At 38.9% G+C, this 17179-nt stretch overlaps 1 protein-coding gene across 5 annotated transcripts in view; it reads left to right on the plus strand.

Annotated features, from left to right (window-relative positions):
* Positions 1-16089, plus strand: part of ICE2 (interactor of little elongation complex ELL subunit 2) — a 33651-nt gene extending 17562 nt beyond the window's left edge. For 2 of the 5 annotated variants that reach the window (XM_054077204.1, XM_054077207.1), the window contains 6 exons: positions 3741-3825; positions 3915-3965; positions 4426-4681; positions 6449-9584; positions 15820-15902; positions 16021-16089. In XM_054077204.1, the coding sequence (XP_053933179.1) occupies positions 3741-3825; positions 3915-3965; positions 4426-4681; positions 6449-6619 (563 nt within the window). In that variant the 3' untranslated portion in view covers positions 6620-9584; positions 15820-15902; positions 16021-16089. Of the gene's footprint in view, positions 1-698; positions 885-3740; positions 3826-3914; positions 3966-4425; positions 4682-6448; positions 9585-15819; positions 15903-16020 lie in introns of those variants that run through there. The other 3 variants (XM_054077206.1, XM_054077205.1, XM_054077208.1) reach the window with 3 other exon arrangements.
* The last annotated feature ends 1090 nt before the right edge of the window (positions 16090-17179 follow it).

Raw genomic sequence — 17179 nt, forward strand, 5'->3', positions numbered from 1 at the left:
TGCCTGCTGTCCATATTTAATGGAAAATATGTTTCTAACTTTAAAAGTAATATTTGCCATGGTTTATCCCTAAAAAAAACTCCTCACAAAGAGATAATTATGCACACAGTTCTGCATTTCTAATTATAGCTTAATGTACAGTACTGAACTATTTCTTCCCTTTTCTTTTAAACAAGCAAAACAGTAGACCGAGTTGCAGTGAAATCTAACCCCCCCGTAGGAAATTTTATCAACCTTTTCATTAACATTTTCCGAGTCACAAGCAGTGTGAGGAAACAGCGTAGCTGTGGGGAGAGGGCTGATCTGCTTACAAAGTACACAAACTGGAAGAGTGCATGTCTGTCTGCTTTCCTATCATTTACAATAATGGCTCGTGCGCAGAAGTCTGCAGACAGCTCGCCCAGCCAGTGCTCCTTTTTATAGACCCTGTCAGGAGGGTAGGAGAAAGCAGGATGCGTGCAGCCTGAGTTGTTCTGGCATGAACAGCCACCCCTTTCTGATCCGGAGGTTCCTCAGTGTCTCCTTTGGAGATCCCTGCTAGCTGTGAGATGGGTGCGGAGCTCTGGGCTGGCAGGCTTCGGCGGCCCAACACGCACTCCCTGTTGGTGTGCTTGGGAGAAAAAGTCGCTGGGATTGAGAAACTCTGGTTGTTCCAGTCGTGTCTGTTTGTCAGTTCTTGAATGCGCTTTCTCCAGCAGCAAACCCTGAGGCCCACAGAGGATCTCTGAGGAAGTGGAGGGTTCCTGTGGGTTGTCCTGCACAGTAAATGGGTGCTCCCAGCAGCGCCCCCTCCCACCACTAGTGGAAAAAAGAACTGCCACAAAGGCAGGGTTGGGCTCTCAGCACATCACTCTCAATGCTGGCAGAAAATGTGATTTATTCAGGTAGGCAAATTGGGCACTGCAGGGTTTTGGTACCATCCTGTTGGCTTCTAATAGAATAGGATAAGAGAAATACATGCAACTAAATGATCCATTTTATGAAAGATCACTTAACATCATCTACACCATTTCTTTTGATAGGAAACTGTTACCATATTCTAATTAGGGATTCTTTCAGCTCTCATTGAGAAATACTGCAAGGTAGCTGTGAAATTCTGCCCTTCAGTTGGTATTTCTGGGGAGCTGTAAAAAAAAAAAACAATGTTGCAAACGTTCTGAATGGCGCTTTGCAACAGAAAACTTTGTCCTGAAACTCCTGGTGCAAAACTCTAAGGGTTATAATATCCATACATTATGGACAACTTAAAATAGGGTAAATAACTCATACTTTTTCATTAATCTGATGCCTGAAAGTAAGACTATCCCTATCATGTATTTATTGCAAGGAGAAAGGCAGATTTGATTCCTCAGATTGTGCTATAATTTGAATTATTTTTAAGTGAAATACTATATGCTATAATAAAGGCATTTTTAAATCAGCCATGGTAGAGCTGTAGACTTATTGCTCTTTTTAAACTTATGTCACAGCATGACTATGAAAATATGGAATAACTCTTGGAAAAACTGTGATCTTGCCGTTACCAGCACAGTACCAATAACCTGCATTCCTGTTCAGACAGTTCTGAGACTATGTAGATCTTAAGTGAAGCCTCTAAAATTGAAGTTTTGTGTATGTCACAGACCTCAGTGTCAAATTGCTCAGGAGTTTTTTAATCTTGAAAAACCTTAGTTCACTGACTCAACCATGTTTTGCATTGCTAGGAAGTATGGACGGAGAGTTCATTTGACCTTGGTCTGTGCCCTGTAATCATCCTGGGGTTGTTCTTCAGTGTTATTTCGCTCTGTGTGGCTGAGGGCGGAATCCTGGAGTTCACTGCGGTGACTCAGCAGTGCTGCCAGCGCAGGAGAGGAGAGAGAAAACAGAAGTGTAACTGTGGCCTCTTATGAGAAACTGCCGGGTGTGATATTAAGTTGAATTTTTTATTTTGTATATTCTCAAGGAAGGTAGCGATCGTTAGCACAAAAGCAGAGACATTATCATCAAACAAACTTGAAAGTGCTGTCTTCCTCTTGCTAGTAGAGCATCTTGCTCAATTGTTGACTGAGGTACCCTTGCTAGTCGGGCAGGAAATCCTGAGTCTGCAAAGGGAGTAATCTCTGTGACACATTTCCCAAATAAGATACGTGTACTTGATCTAAGCAGTAAATAAAGTTGTGATAAGCTTTGCTGATTAATGGGAATGTTTTATCATGACTATTATCCACTTATTTGCATTAAGTGCCTAAGCAAAACTTACTACAAAAAGAATTATTTACCTTCACTTGAATAGGATAATAGGCCTTTAAATACAGATAAATTGAAAAATGAGTTGGAAAGAAGCATTTAATGTATGGGTAACTGAGGGTCAAGTGTTTTCAATTGGTCACTTCTCAGATATAAGATATAGTAATATAAATCAGGTGTCAGTAGTTCATAGATATTTCCTTTTTCCAGCTATGCTGTTGGAAGGTTTAGAAATGGAGAAATTTCTGGTTTCAGGAGGGGCTGTTGATGAATGGAGAATGCAATTTTTTTTATTAGTATTACAAGTTTTTTTTTATAATTACTTCAATTTTCTTTTCCTCTAGTCAGTAATACAGAACATTAAACCTAGCTGCTTAGTCTTGGACAAAATACTGATATCAAGAAAAGTAGCAAGTGTACAGGGTTTAAAAGAAATTAGTTGTCCTGGTACATTTTTTTTAAATTTGTTAAGATCGGAGTAATTAATCTTCTTACACATCCCATAACAAATTGCTAGTAATGTTTAGCTCAGAAGGTGAAATAGTTTCCTGTAAGAGTTCTAAGTGTACAGTTGAAGTATTTACACTTCCTGTGAGAGCAAGTTTGTAGTAAGGCAGTAAAATCCACTGAGTAAGTTGTATATTATTATGCAGTAATGAGGTTTTCCTCATCCTCCCTGTGGGAGCTGGAATAGAGGAGACTTCTGAGAAGACCTCGACACAAGAGAGAATCTGAATGTAAGGCATAGTCACCGCATCGGAGTACAAGCTGTGCTAATGATCTTTTTTGCTAATCAAGCGAAAATGTGGACTAAACTGTTCTTGTCAGCCTTTATTTTAAAAATATGGTGAGCAGAGTTTTGAACTGTTGCTCCTAGCTGTGTCAGAGATAAAGAGTCTTTAACAATTTGCGGCGAACAAGGTCCGAATTATAAATTGTAATTTTTCAGGTGAGCAAAAAAAATTCAGGCGACGAAGGTACAGAATCCCCAGAAAATCAGATAACACAATGGTTTGTATAGCATCCCAGAATAGCAAAACAACTGTAGCGAACTCAAAAGTACATTTGTAGCAAAAGATAAACTTTCCTCATCTGCCCAGTGAGCTCAAAACTTCAATTTTAGAGGCTTCATTTAAGATCTACATCGTCTCAGAACTGTCTGAACCAGCATGGTGATAAGGATCAAAAGGACTTCCAAAGATGAAAACTAACTGATGAGATTAAGTCCGTGGTGAAATGAAGTTATATATGCCTGACATCACCGAAGATATGATTTGCTGAAATCACTAGCATCTCCCTGAGGTAGAAAGACAGCTGAAATACAAATGTCTGACTGAAAGCAGCTAAACATTTTACTTTCCATTGTTGTGCAGTATTGGTAAATACTTTTCATTGTTCTGTGCTGTAAAAGGGCAAGGTTTTTTATTCCTTTTAAAATGTGTTAGGTTTGCAAATTATGCTTTATATTTGTTCTCTTTTATTTTTAGTATATTAATTGAATTAATGTTTTTCAGGACATATTGATTCTTTTACATCAAAGCTTATTATGCTAGAAAAGATTTCTCCAGAAATTTTAAGAGAAAAACTTCAATTGATTAAGTGAGTATTTTTTACAGGATTTCTTAGCAATGAATTTGAAACTCTAACAAGCCTTGCAGTTACTACTTTTGTACTTTCTTTTTTTGCAGCCCTGCGAATTCTTTAAATATACTTCATCACATTTTGATGAAAGTGTCTGAGTAAGTGCTCCACTCTTGTTCATTGTATTTATTTGCAACATTACGCAGCTCATCCTGTTTCTTCTGTAGAATGCTTGTCTGCTCTGGCTTTTTATTTTTTCAGATACATGTGAAGTATTTTATAGATTCTTTTAGGTTTAGCATAGCACAATGCAGTAGTGTGTAAAAATGTGCTTAGGATTACAGGTTTTGTGTAAATGATGCAGATGAATAAGAACTTGAATTTTTATGAACCAAATTGAAGACAGAGGCTGAACACTTCTGAAATGATTAAACGCAAGAGTTTTACTGCACTTTTTTATTTCTGTAGCTTCTTGATTTCTTAGAATCGCAAAATCATTTAGGTTTGAAAAGACGTTTAAGATCGTTGAGTCCAACCATGGCTAAGATTTTTCATAAATCAAATGAAACAAAAGAAACATTTAAATAGTATTTTTCACTTTGTGCTTGATCTTTTTAGTTTGCAGGAGGGCTCTTATTTATTGAGTCATGCTGCAGGTGATTCATCAGTTGCGATCTACAAGAGTTCTCTTGACAAGACAAAAGCATCTTATGACTTACATAAAGCTCATTGTGATCTTCCTGCTGTACCTGCCACTCTTTCAGTCCCATGGGTGCCACTGGATCCCAGCCTCCCTTTGTCCTATCACATGAATCATGGAAGAGTTCCATGCACCTTTCCACCTGCACCCCAGGAAGCCACCCGGAAACAAAAGGTTGGTATCACACTTCATGGAAAAGCTGATGAGCAGTTTTGAAATAATCTATTTCAGCTCCTTGGATAAATTTATTTATTTATTTTAATATATATATATAATACATATTTATTTAGCTAGTATATTTATCTGTCGTCTTCAAGGGTCAGAGAGACTTTTTAAAGAATTCTGGATTCACTTCCAAGAATAGGAATGCCTTTTGCCTGGAAAATATTTCAGGTGACATTTACCTCATCTAGCTTTAAACACTGCACTGGGGAGAAGCAACATTTAATCTCATTATGCTGCTAACAGAGGGAAATGAAGTATTTGTAAGATGCACCTCCACACCAGAATGGGCCTCTTAAATACATTGTGTGGCTCATGCCGCAGAGTTGTCATTTCCTCTCTGGTGACTACAGGAGAAAAGATGGTTGGCACAGCCGTAGAGAGGTAAAATCAGGTAAGGTGAATCCTACTGTCAGTGTCTGTTCCACTGAGCTCTTATTGCAGTTCTCCGTGATGCACAATATGTCGGGTGGTTTTTAAATGCCTGTTTGATGGCAAAATTTTTTCACAATGGAGTTTTGAATCCTTAATGGGAGCTAATAATATTTTTTGGGAGCAGAAAGAATGTAGCATTTGGCTTAATTGAAAGGTTTGTGACTTGCAGGTCTTCAGTACAGCTGAAACAGATACAACATTTGCATTTATAAGAATTTTCTAATTCTGCCTTTGTGATGGTACTTTTTGTTGATGTACTTTTTCTTCACAAACAGTTTAAAAAAAGACCTTTTGCCCTGGTTTTCTATTTTCTCAGCCCAGTCTTAAAGTCCGTTTGTCCCTCTCTCTTTCCCCTTGATCTCAAAATGTTGAACTTGGGCTGTTGCAGCAGAAACTGACATGTCTTAGAGGTGTAAAATAGTAAATTCTAACCAACTTAGTGAAAATAAGGAGCCAGGTAGAGGAAAGCTTATATGCAGATTAGTGCTTCCTCTGTGGAGATGGCAATGAGCGCTCAGATGTCATATTTAATACCCAAAATCCCATGCAGACAATAGAGCTTGTAAGCAAATGAGCCACACGCAAACAACAAAGTTGTCAGAGCTTTTACACTTCTGTTTTTGGCAAGACAGAAAACCAAACGATATTAATGAAAGTTTACTTTTCTCAGTCCTCTCATGCTACTCCTTTGAAATCTTTCATGCCTTAATTTATTGATGGCTTATTCAGTGGCTACAGTGGAGCATCTTAGATCTGTTCTTGGTTATTTTAATTTTAAATGAAGCTCATGTAGGATAACAGTGTTTCTCTGCAGCAAAAATAAAGTTTCCTTTTGGCCCTCTAGAATAGGTTAGCTCAATTCAAGAAGTTGCCATTGATCATCTGTCTCTGATTGCTCTGAATTCCTTTACCTTTGGTGAAACTTTCATCGCTGTTCAGGTGGCTTCTCTGACATGCAGGAACTCAAATTCTCATTGGTACCTGTTCCTTATACAGTGAAATATTTGCAACAGTAGACATGCAATACTGTTTGTGAATTCAAAGTAATTTATTATTTTGGATAGAGGCTCATATACTTTGTCTTACAGGTATTGAGTACCTTAATTAAGGAAAAGACAATTTCTGTGTCTCGGACATAAATATAACATTGTGTGTGGATGGCTTAGCCCTTTTCACTGCAAGTAGAAGGCAGTTCTCTCAACATAGTTATATATGTCTGTGCTTAATACAGATTTAAGATTATTAATCCTAGTTCATTTTTTTTCTTATTCTCTCCTTATATAGATGACTGGGGCAAAAGGACAGTCGGACACACCCTGTGAGGGAAAGCCAGTAACTATGGAAACAAAAGGCTATCCTGCTAAGCCTGTTCGAAATGAAGGTGTGGCTACAAAGAAGCTGAAGAAGAATTACTGCAAACAAAGAATGATGAAGAAAAAGTGGAAAATGAAGTAACCCAAAACGTAGCTGATACAGGAACAACTGAACCGTACTGTGATAAGTATGGCCTGGAGAAGGACAAGACCAAACGAAAAGTCTGAGGCTTTCTTGCCACTTTAGAGAAGACAACAAGCTGGCAGGGAAATGGCTCTATAAGCATTTAACCCTTTCTTACCTCAGTGAACACATTTCAAATACAGATCTCAAAGTCAGAGGGGGAAAAAAGGGCGAGTGTCCGCAGCCAAGCTTAGGGGACAAAAGTATCTTCTGTGTGTCTCATGATTTCTGTAGAAAAAACGCAGCTTGAAGGAATGGAGCAGTGGTTGACAGCGGTATCTGGTATCGCATAACAACAAGAAAGTAACTTTTCAGCTTTCTTAATTCTTCCAGAATCACTACAGCTTCCTAGTCAAGTATATTTTCAATTTATATTTTACTTTCTGTAATATGCTTAAGGGGAACTTGGATTTAGTTACTTCATCCTTTCAACATAGTATCTACCAGGTTTTAAATTACTTTAAAAAAATACATTTTAGGATGGTGTAACAAATGACATTTGTGAACAAACGCTGTATTTATTTGAATAGTGTGCCATAAATCTGCACTAGAAAACATACCAGAATATACAGATATATTTTTATGTTTCCCTGAAACAATTTCCAGAAATTCTTTGGATTCTGGTGTGTGTTCAAAAATGAATATTGCAGTTATTTACTGTATTGCTGAGTGGCTAAAGCTTAAATCTCTCATCATATTGCACAGTGGTGTGCAGTAGTGCTTACCTCTGAGGTATTTAGGATTGCCTGGAGGAACAAGTGATAGAATCAAGGCCTTAGTCGTCATTACAAAAATCAAACCAGAATCTGCTGTCCATCACCAGTTTGCTTGAAATTTAGAGCCAAACTGACAGAGTGAAGTTAGGAAAGGAGGATACTTACTGTCTGTCAAAAGGCCAAGCTTTGTGAGGACATGCAGTTTCCTAGTGAATATGAGTCATGTGGAGAAATTAAAGTTGTTTTAAGAGTTAGTATATGAACACATTGTATTGTGATGTATTTGTAACTAACATGTATGTTAGTGAGGCAAGATTTCTCTGCATTACAGCTGCTCTGTGGGTCATACTTTCAGTGTTTCATCAAACAGAGTTTCAGCAGAAACAGTCCTTGATATTTGGGCTCAAAAATTATGTTCTCTGTTTTTGGTTTTGTTTTGTGTTTTCTGGATTTCTGCCTGTATTTTCGTTTAAGAGTATTGTTTTTAGAAGAGCGTGTGGATTCCTGAAAGCTACAAGAATGAGTCCAATAAATTCTTTCACATTTTTGCCTTTTAAATAATGCAAACAACTATTTTTAAATGTCTGAGCCAGTTTTTGTTTGGATGAAGTTCTGGAGAGTTGTTTCTATGCATGCTTAAACTGCTAACACAAGAAACAAAGGCCTTAAAGATGTTATTCCAAGTCTTCTGTTTGCACTAAGAAAGTTACCAAGTACACACATCTGATCTAGCACTCTTCTGTTCACTGGAGCTTAACATGACATGTTTTAATGTCATGAAAGTAGTATTTATATTGTTTACTGGGTGTATCTGTTGTAGAATCCTGAAGACTTTTTTTTAAAGCGGGCTTAAACAGTGCGAGTGTATTAAAACCCATTCTTTGTGAAATACTAAACATTTTCTGTGTTATTTTCCTTACTGTTAGATACATTTATAGTATTATTCAATTTATTCCTTTTTTGGCCGCCACGTCTTTTAGCTTCAGTCTTATGCTGGTGATAAGCTGAACTGGGGTAGAGCTGTTTGCAAATTACAAGTAGTTCTGATTCGAAATCCTACATTAGTGACCTCTCATAGTCACTTGGTGACCTCTCATAATGGGAATATTTTAGCTGTGAGTCATTTTTGAGTCTGTGTGGGGATTGAAAGCAGTTTTATGTTTGTATATATAAAAACTTCTGCTAGACTTGTATGGAATTTAGTTTCTTGATGCCACTTCATACATTAGCAATGTATGGTCTATTTGCCCATGTATCTGTACACCTAAAAGACTTGCATCTTTTTCTTTATAATATTCTATTACACTATGCTGGTATGGTACTACTGAGAGTATAATAATTGTAGTTTCTTATCTGTTTAGAATAGGTGGGAGATCTGGAGTTTGCATACAACACATGAGATGGCTTTTTAATTCATTGTCCTGTTTTATTTGATTGTTCTCTTTTGCATGGAGTGGGACTGCAGTAATTTGCTCTAAGGTGAGTGAGTTAGTTTGAATGGCTTGGATTTTGTTTCCGTATCGTGGGCAGGAGTACCAAAGTATACTCCATTTATATTTGCATCTAAAATAAAATTCTGTTTTAAAGGAGTTTGATAAGAGGAGAAGGGAGAAGGGATAGTGTGTTGGTTTCAGGCAGTAACATCTGAAACTTGAAACAAAGAAGACGTCTAAACAGAATAATTGGTAAAAAAAAAAATCAGTAAAGCTGGAAAATAAGCTGGATATTAGTTACTGGATCCCTGGTTCTGTATAGACTGCTCCTGAAGGGACAGTTACCTGTGGAAGAGAAGAAGGATTACAGGGGAGCCTGACTGTTGTGATGTCACTGAACGATAAATTCCTAAATGTAACACATTGTAAAGCTGTGGGAAGTGAAAGACTACAGCTGAAGGAGAAGGAGCGGGCCTGGATCTTACTCTCCAGGTGACTGTTGCTCTACAGCTGACTCCTGCTGCTCTCTTTTATGGTCTCAGCCTGCTGAGTTTCGGAAGAAAATTCCAGAGGTCTCACAATCCAAAGTATGCTGGGAACAGATTTACTATGTTTTTTTCTCTATCTCCTAATGTAGTCTAGAAGCTGGAAGCACAGAGAACTGGGACCGAGTGACCAGAAATCCATCCCATGCTGACAAGTGGGAGCTGCCAACAGCAAGTGTCCAGCCCTGTGCTCTGAAGTTCAGTAGCAGACATTGAACCATTTGAAGAGGTACTTCTTTTCTTTCTGATTTGCTTGTCCTGAATTTTAAATAGCAGCTTGTTTACAAAAGAATATTAAAAAAAAAAGGTTTGACCAGTCTAGTGCTTTTCCAGACCTGAATCTGAAGGAAAAAGTGGCAAACTCTGTACGTCTTGTGCAGAATCAGTTGTTGGGAGCAGTTATTTTACCTTACTGTTTCTAGGTTAATTTTCTGACTTCAGAACACATCTGTATGCCTGAGAGCTTGACAGTTTTTCTGAATAATTGTAGCAGAGTGTCTTGCCCGTGACTGTTCGTCTTGCCACCTGTAAGGTTTGCTGCTATCACAGCCACTGTTGTAGTGTGTTCATGCTTCAGTTTTAAAGGAATGATGCAGCATAGCTGGTCTCACTGAGATTCCCTAGCTTTTCTTGGGGCAGTTCTCCCTTCTGATGTACTTCAGTGTAGAAAGAATAAAAGTGTTTTCTGTAAATAAATTTGTAAATATCCCTGGTAATCATTAGTGTAGCCAAATGTTTTCAGAGATCAATGCTTCTACTGTTTTTTTTCAGAAACTGTTTAAAAGCATTTATGGAAAAAATGATAATATTTGTTTAGAGCTTCATTTCACCACTGAAAATCAGATTTGGAGTAATGATGCAGGCTTGAAAATAATTCAATCTGCTGATGGCTCTTACCTTAATGCAGCCTTCAAGGTTTGCTTATCCCATGGTTGAGCAAACAGCATGAGTGCCATCCTGTGCCAGGCCAGCTGCAATTAATGTCTTGCTGCATTCAAAAGCTCCACCTACCAAATCTTTGTGCAAACAATTCAAAATGAAAAAAAAAAAAAAAGGGAAGAACGCAAGAAAATTCCTACTGAAAGATGTCACTCATCAGTCTGTCTGGTGTGGGCTCTACCACCACGCCAACAAATGTTTTAATTGTCTCGTTAAATCTGAGCTCTAGGAAGACAGAAGGAATTGGCAGTCAGAACCCTGTCGCTTCTTATGCCCTCTGAGTGGGTCGTGTCGCCATTTTGCAGTTTGGACTCTGCAGTCAAACCCCATTTATTTCAGAACCGCAGCATTAACACATCCAGGACTGAAGCTGTGCAGCTCCCGTCCCTTGGTTGGCAGGAGGAGCACAGCAGTCTCGAGCAGCTCTCGGAGTATTCTTTGTCAGTAGCAAAAGTAATAAAATAAAAGGGAGGCAGAATTACTGCATAATAGTAGCAAAGGCTACTTGAATAAATTTTTTTGTCATTTCTACATTAACAAGTGGTCACATCACAGGTGAAATTCTTTGGCTTCCTTTTGGGTAACATGAGCAGAATGTATTATAAGGTAGATCAGACTGACTTGTTTAATCCAAAAGCAGCACATTTAGGTTAAGAAACCTGGACACAATATTGTACTGACACACCGTTATCTCTGGAGAAAAAAACTCCTGGGTCAATAGACCTGTCACTACAGCGTTTCTTTTGTTTTTTAATAACAAGCATTAAATTTGTTTGCAGGTGCAGGTATAAGTAAGTTTGTTCCTTGCATCCTTCTTTGGGAAGATACTTCATATGACATCACATTTCTGAAAAGAATCCATTATCTTCCACATATAGGTTATCTGCCAGCCCAAATAGACCGTAAATAGCATTAGGTAAATAAACCTTAGTATTGAGGACCTGTTATGTGTAGTTGTGCTCTCCCTATAGCCTTTCATTTCGTCTCCTTAATGGTTAAAGATGTGTTCCCTGCCTGGGTTCTTAGTTGCTTCAGGACACAGCAGTGAAAGTTGTCCAGCTGAGCTACAAGTGTTTACTGAAGGCTTATTTGAAAGCGGACATGGATGAAAATGTTAAGTATTCTATGTATTCCTTCATGTTAAACCAATAAGCTTTTAATGTATTTTTCTGATTCATTGAAGGGATAGGTCTCTGAGTTTAGATTTCAGAGGTGTGCTTCTGACCTGGAAAAGCAAGTCTTAGCCTGCCTGGCAGAAACAAATCTCTTCATAACAGCCCTTTCCTTTCACTCAGTCAACATCGTTTTTGAAGTCAAGTTACTTAAATAAAGCTATAAGGTGCCACTTGAAAGGGCAAAAAAACCCATCAGTGTAGACAGTCATATTTAATCAAGGATTTGTGACGTTCCTTTGTGTTGCAAGGCATGATTTGTTCCCGAGTACCTCAGCTGAGCCTAATTAGGTAATGAAGTTCAGATCATGTAAGAAGTTACTCAAAATCCTAAGTGTTTGATGTTATTTTGTACTAAAACAGGATTGATATGTTTTAAAACAAAACAGAACTTTCCTGCTGTTTCACAGAATCATTCTTTTTAATTGAGATTTTAGAGCTGTGTTCCAGATGCTGTAGAAATAGTCTGCTGATTTCTGTCAGTGAACTTCAGTCTTTAAGTGACTTTTGAATTCATTTTCACGGGCCAGTTCAGAGGTGGTGTGATGTTAAGTAAAAAGGAGGTACTTTTTGTGGTGTGAAGCCTGCAGATTTGCATTAGGAACCTGTTGTTTAAGGATTTTTAGAGTTAAGTTTAGATGGCCCTTAGTTATAGTCCTTGAAACTTTCAGAATTATCCTCCGATATACCTCGGTATTTAAGGTGTGACAGCTTCCCTTGTACTTGGCAGAAGCCAGGAGATTAATCCAAGCCCTGGGACTGTTTGTGTTCTGAGTCACTAAAGTGGAAAAAGCGCATAATGATGGGAAACAATGAAGCAGAACAGACTTGGTCTTACATGAAACCTTTTAACACTATTCCTAGGAAAAATTCCCTGAGGACTTTTGGCAGCTTCCATCTTTTATAGCTGTTTCTGTCGTTTGGCAAGACAGACTAAACTCTGGAGTGATTATCCGTGCTGGTCTGTTCTGGAGGATGTCAGGGGCTCCTACGTGCACTGGTAATATTTCCGACAGTGTTTTCCAGTGTGGTGGCAGTCTGGGGAACGTTACTGTAGAGCTGCCAGCTGTGGCTGGTTTGAGCACTGTCATCTAAAATAGGTTCCAGATCTCTCTTAGTGCTGTAATATATACTGGTAGTCTGTTTATGGTAGCAGCATTGTGCTGATACTGCTGGGAAAGCTGAACTCACCACAGTGGTTTTGAAGTGTGTCTTGTTAACCTGTTAATGTATAGGATCAAAGACAGTGTGAAACCTAGATTCAGGTGGAATTGCAGCTCTCCAACCCTAAGCAGATTAAACTGTATTTGAAAATATTCATGATAACCTGAGAACAGAAAGTAAAGTTACCTTCTTTAATGTCCAGCTGTGCTTTACAGCCCTTGTTTGGCTCAGATCGCATGATCTCAGGATAGAAAGGCAGCTGGCTGTCAAGCGGGGTGTCAGGAAGTCCCCAGGAGACTGCGGAAATTCACTGAACCACAGTTACACACATAGTGACTGTTTGTGTATCCTGCAACAGTTTAATTTGGTGCAAAGAGGCTGGGTTTATTCATGCCACCAATACCAGAACAAGGAATTTGGCAAGCGTGTTTCTTTTCTGTTTATGTAGGTATCTAGGCAACGTCTCCCAGTCACACACTAGATGATTAACTTTTTTGAGGCACAATGAAAAACCTAGTGATTCACACTTCAGTTTAGAAATGGAACTGAACTTCAGATTCTATTAATACTCGGAATGAATGTGTGCTAGCGGAGTTACAAGTGTGCCAAAGAACAGAGAAGTACCCGAATTGCTGGGTCACTGGGGTATATACACCTCTGTGACACACTCCAGGTAGCATGCCAAACAGAAAGAAAGATGATGTGGTAGCCTGGACTGAGTCATGAGGGACACGAGCCTACTGCACCTTTGAAGTTGCTGGCCCATGTTCTTACCCGTGTCGGGTAGATGAACGTAACAAAGAATCTTGCTTTCTTCTGAGCATCTCGACAGAGCATGGATGATTCCACAACGTGACTCAAACTTTATGGGTTTTGGCAGTTGGTAGTGACTTTTAGGTTGCAAATGTGTCCTGAAACAGCTTACTTTATTATTATTGTGCATAGTTAAAAGTGTTTCTGACCGAGTCCTGTAACTACAACCTTAGCTAATATTTTGCTTTGTTACTCCCTTGTCTTGGTTCAGATTCCAGGTCACCCAGGCACCTGATCCTCTGTCGAGGCAAGCTCCTTGTGCCCATAGACCTAGAGTGAAAGAATCCACTGAGATTGTGAGATAAAAGGATGAGGACAGTGTTATTTACACTGGGGATGAAGAAAATTTTTGAAAATGAACTAGATTTCAAACTAAGGTTGTGGTCAGACATGCATGAAAGTGTCAGAGGAGGGACGCTGAAGAGCAGACAAATTAATTTGTAGATACAGAGTTGGGAAGCAGCTGAAGACAAATCCAGTGATAAAACAGTATTGGGATATAAGAGCAGACTGTTGGAAGTCACACGCAAGATGCAGCCAGCTGGTTTCAGGGAGGTAGATGTTTTACTAGCCATGAAAATTATTTGCTGTCAGGCTTGAATGTTGATTGTGAAACACTTCAAGATTCTGCATGGGAAGTAACTGTAGAACGTAACACCTATCTCGTCTTCATCAGTTAAAATGATTGCTAAAGTATATCCTCCTAACAAGGTTACATCAGTTTTTATGTAGACTTTCGGCAAAATAGATGAAGATAAACTGAAAACGATTTAATGGATCTAATTCATTCCTGTATGTTGAGGTAATTTATGTCGTGTGGCATTTTATTTAGCAGATGCAATACTTAGTCTTTGCTGTAAAGAGTTAACAGTTGAAAGACAGGACCTAATCAGTGAGAAGGCAACCATCTAGCAAACCATAGCACTGCAGTCAAGGTGTCCAGTTTCTAACCTGGATGTCCTGTTCCTAAGCCTAATACCTCGCTGTACCCCGACTTACTAGCAAATGCCACCTACTTTATCTGTTATAATACTATGTTTGTAAAATACATGCGTAACAAAATAGTAGAGATCTGGATAACACACAAGATCATTCCAGAGTTAAGTCTAGCTCTTTAAAAGGGGTTGTTTCAAGTGAATGAGATGGAGTGGAGACGAACATTTGTGCAGGAATGTGCATGGAGCATAGGAATGAAATTGCACAGAATAGAATTGATCCGAGGGCTTAGGTTGTTAGGTGGAGCACCTAACAAGTTGTCTGGTTCTCTGGTATTCTGTTAGATGAAAGATGACATTGTTATTCTGATATTCAGTCTGGTTTTTTTGAAAACACATACTGGAATTACAGTTCTGTAAGATTTAGAGTAAGTCATTATGGATGTTAATGGAAAATGTTGTATTTCCCCAACACCAAAAACCCAAATGCAAAACAAGTTAAACACTCCCAGTGTTTAGAGTTTTACTAATGCAATCTACATGTGCTTTCAGAACACATTTCTTCTATAGCCATAGACATAACAACTTGCCAGGTTGTTACCTGGGAACCCAACTAACTTTCTCTGTAACCTGTGATTACTGTAAGTACTAATAACAAATCTGTGTGTATTTACATCATGGCAGTTCCCAAATTAGACCAAATAATCAAGTTGCAAAAATAACACCCAGAGGTCTGCCTGATCCGTATGTTAATCAGAATGGAATTTTTATTATCCTCTTGCAACATAACACATTCAGGGAAGCAACACTATACAGACAGGCTGAGCCACGCCTAACCCAGAAAGGCCTTTGTCCTGATCCCTCTTTTCGTGTTTGTCATCAAGAAAAAAGTTTAGGCAATACATATTGACAGGATTGTGGCCTTCATAACTCCAGTGGTAACACATCTTTGATTCTTTGTAGACAGCATTCTGGAAGAGTGTGAGCAAGATCTGTGTAGACCTAAACTATCTAGGACGGAAGTTGGGGAAAATTCTGTTGAGAGATGGAGTAACCCCATATGCACTAATGTTATTGCAAAGATAAAGTCTGGGTCATAGAGGAAGTTAAATTCAATATTCAAGCTAAGCACATCAAGCCTCCAGTAGTGTAACATAAGAAGGTAACAAAAAAAATGAAAGGTGGTGTTGTGATGGAAGCCAGTGGTGTACTGAATTGAAGGAGGGAGGAAAAGAAAACCCATAAAATTAGTATTAAACAATGTTAAGCAGTAAGAAAGCAGTGGGAGTGTTAGCAATGATTAACGTCACTGTGTCTGAGAGGCTGGAATAAATGGATCTATAGCATGTCCTTAGAGCACAGGATGAACCACAGATGCAGTGAGCTGTCGGAAGGGAAGAAAGAGAAGTTAGCACAATTACATTTGTTTTTCCATCCACAGGACTCTGGGGAGCTCCAGTCAACAAAAGTGCGCTCTCTCTGATTACTGTGGTCAGCATGCAGGAAGCCGGTGATCACAAACAGGTAGTTCCAGCTGAAGTAGTTGCCAGTTACTTGAAATACGACCTCCTATGCAGATATTTTAAGGGGGTGTGGGGACTTGGCAGTGTGAAAACAAATTGAAAATCTGCCTTACTTGCAGGCTGGTTGCAGCATGTTTCTTCCAGTAAATCATCTGTGAGGCAGGCACCGAGAGACAGGAGGCTTGTGGTAAGTGCAGTCATTGTCCCAGCCAGCCTTTTATCCATGCTAATGCTGACGGTAGTTACTTTAGCATAGTGCTGGGGAGCGGTGGTGGTGGACCAGAACCCCTTGTGAGAGGTGCTGTACAAACCCTTCAAGCTTTGGGTACATCTTCAAGAGTAACCCATGTGACTTAAATCTTTAATGTCTCTTTTTTGAAAAGTGATGCGGGCACTTGGCTGCTGTTCTCCCATTGAATTGATTTCCTTTATGTGTTGGCAGATAACAGGAGTCTTTCCTATTTGCGTAGTCTGACTGCTGCCTTCTTCATCTCACTGGTTTTGCAGAGCTTTTTCTCAAAGATATGAAGAATGTATTGTATTTCCATGGACAGGATCACCAGGCCTGGGTATCAGGGGATGTTTGGTTGTTCTGCCAAAAGTGTTAGTGTGTTTTCTGCTGTTCGTACCACTTAGATTCCCCAGCTGGTACAAGTGCCTTTGATGTCAGTTGACCTACATAAGCAGACAGCAGTTGAGGGAATTCATAATATGTTTGAATATAATGTTCGTATCTTCATTGCTCTGAATCTGGTTGCTCTTTCTTTCCTGTTGTCAGTCTTTTTTCTTCTGAAATCACTTCAACAGTCCCTGAAGCTTGGGTGAGTTCAGAGAGGCTGCTGTCTATTTTAAACTGAGGTGGATGTGTGCTTCGGAGATTGAATAATTGATGATTATGTTGGATGTTAGTGACAACATCTCTCTTCCCTTTCTGAAGTTGTTGGAATTGCTGGAAAATCTTTTTATGCTGCAGTTAATGTGGCTGTAATTATAACAGTTCAGTTGATATCAAAGCTTTTGCAGGCCGTTCATACGAAAGTCTAGCTAACCAAAATGAATGGTGATATATGAGATTCAAATTTTAAGAAGTATTGAGTTATTAAAGAGAGAACAATTTTCTGAGGAATTGGGAATAGTGTCATCGGTACAGGCTGCGGTAGAGGTCTGAAAGGCAAGTGGACCTTCAGATAAGAGAATCAATGTGTTCATCTGTGAATTAATTCATTAATATGTGGCTCAGCAGACTTTTTATTGAAGAATGTAACGTATTGTATGTTG

The sequence above is a fragment of the Cuculus canorus genome, chromosome 12, assembly GCF_017976375.1.
Source record: "Cuculus canorus isolate bCucCan1 chromosome 12, bCucCan1.pri, whole genome shotgun sequence".
Taxonomy (NCBI): Eukaryota; Metazoa; Chordata; class Aves; order Cuculiformes; family Cuculidae; genus Cuculus; species Cuculus canorus.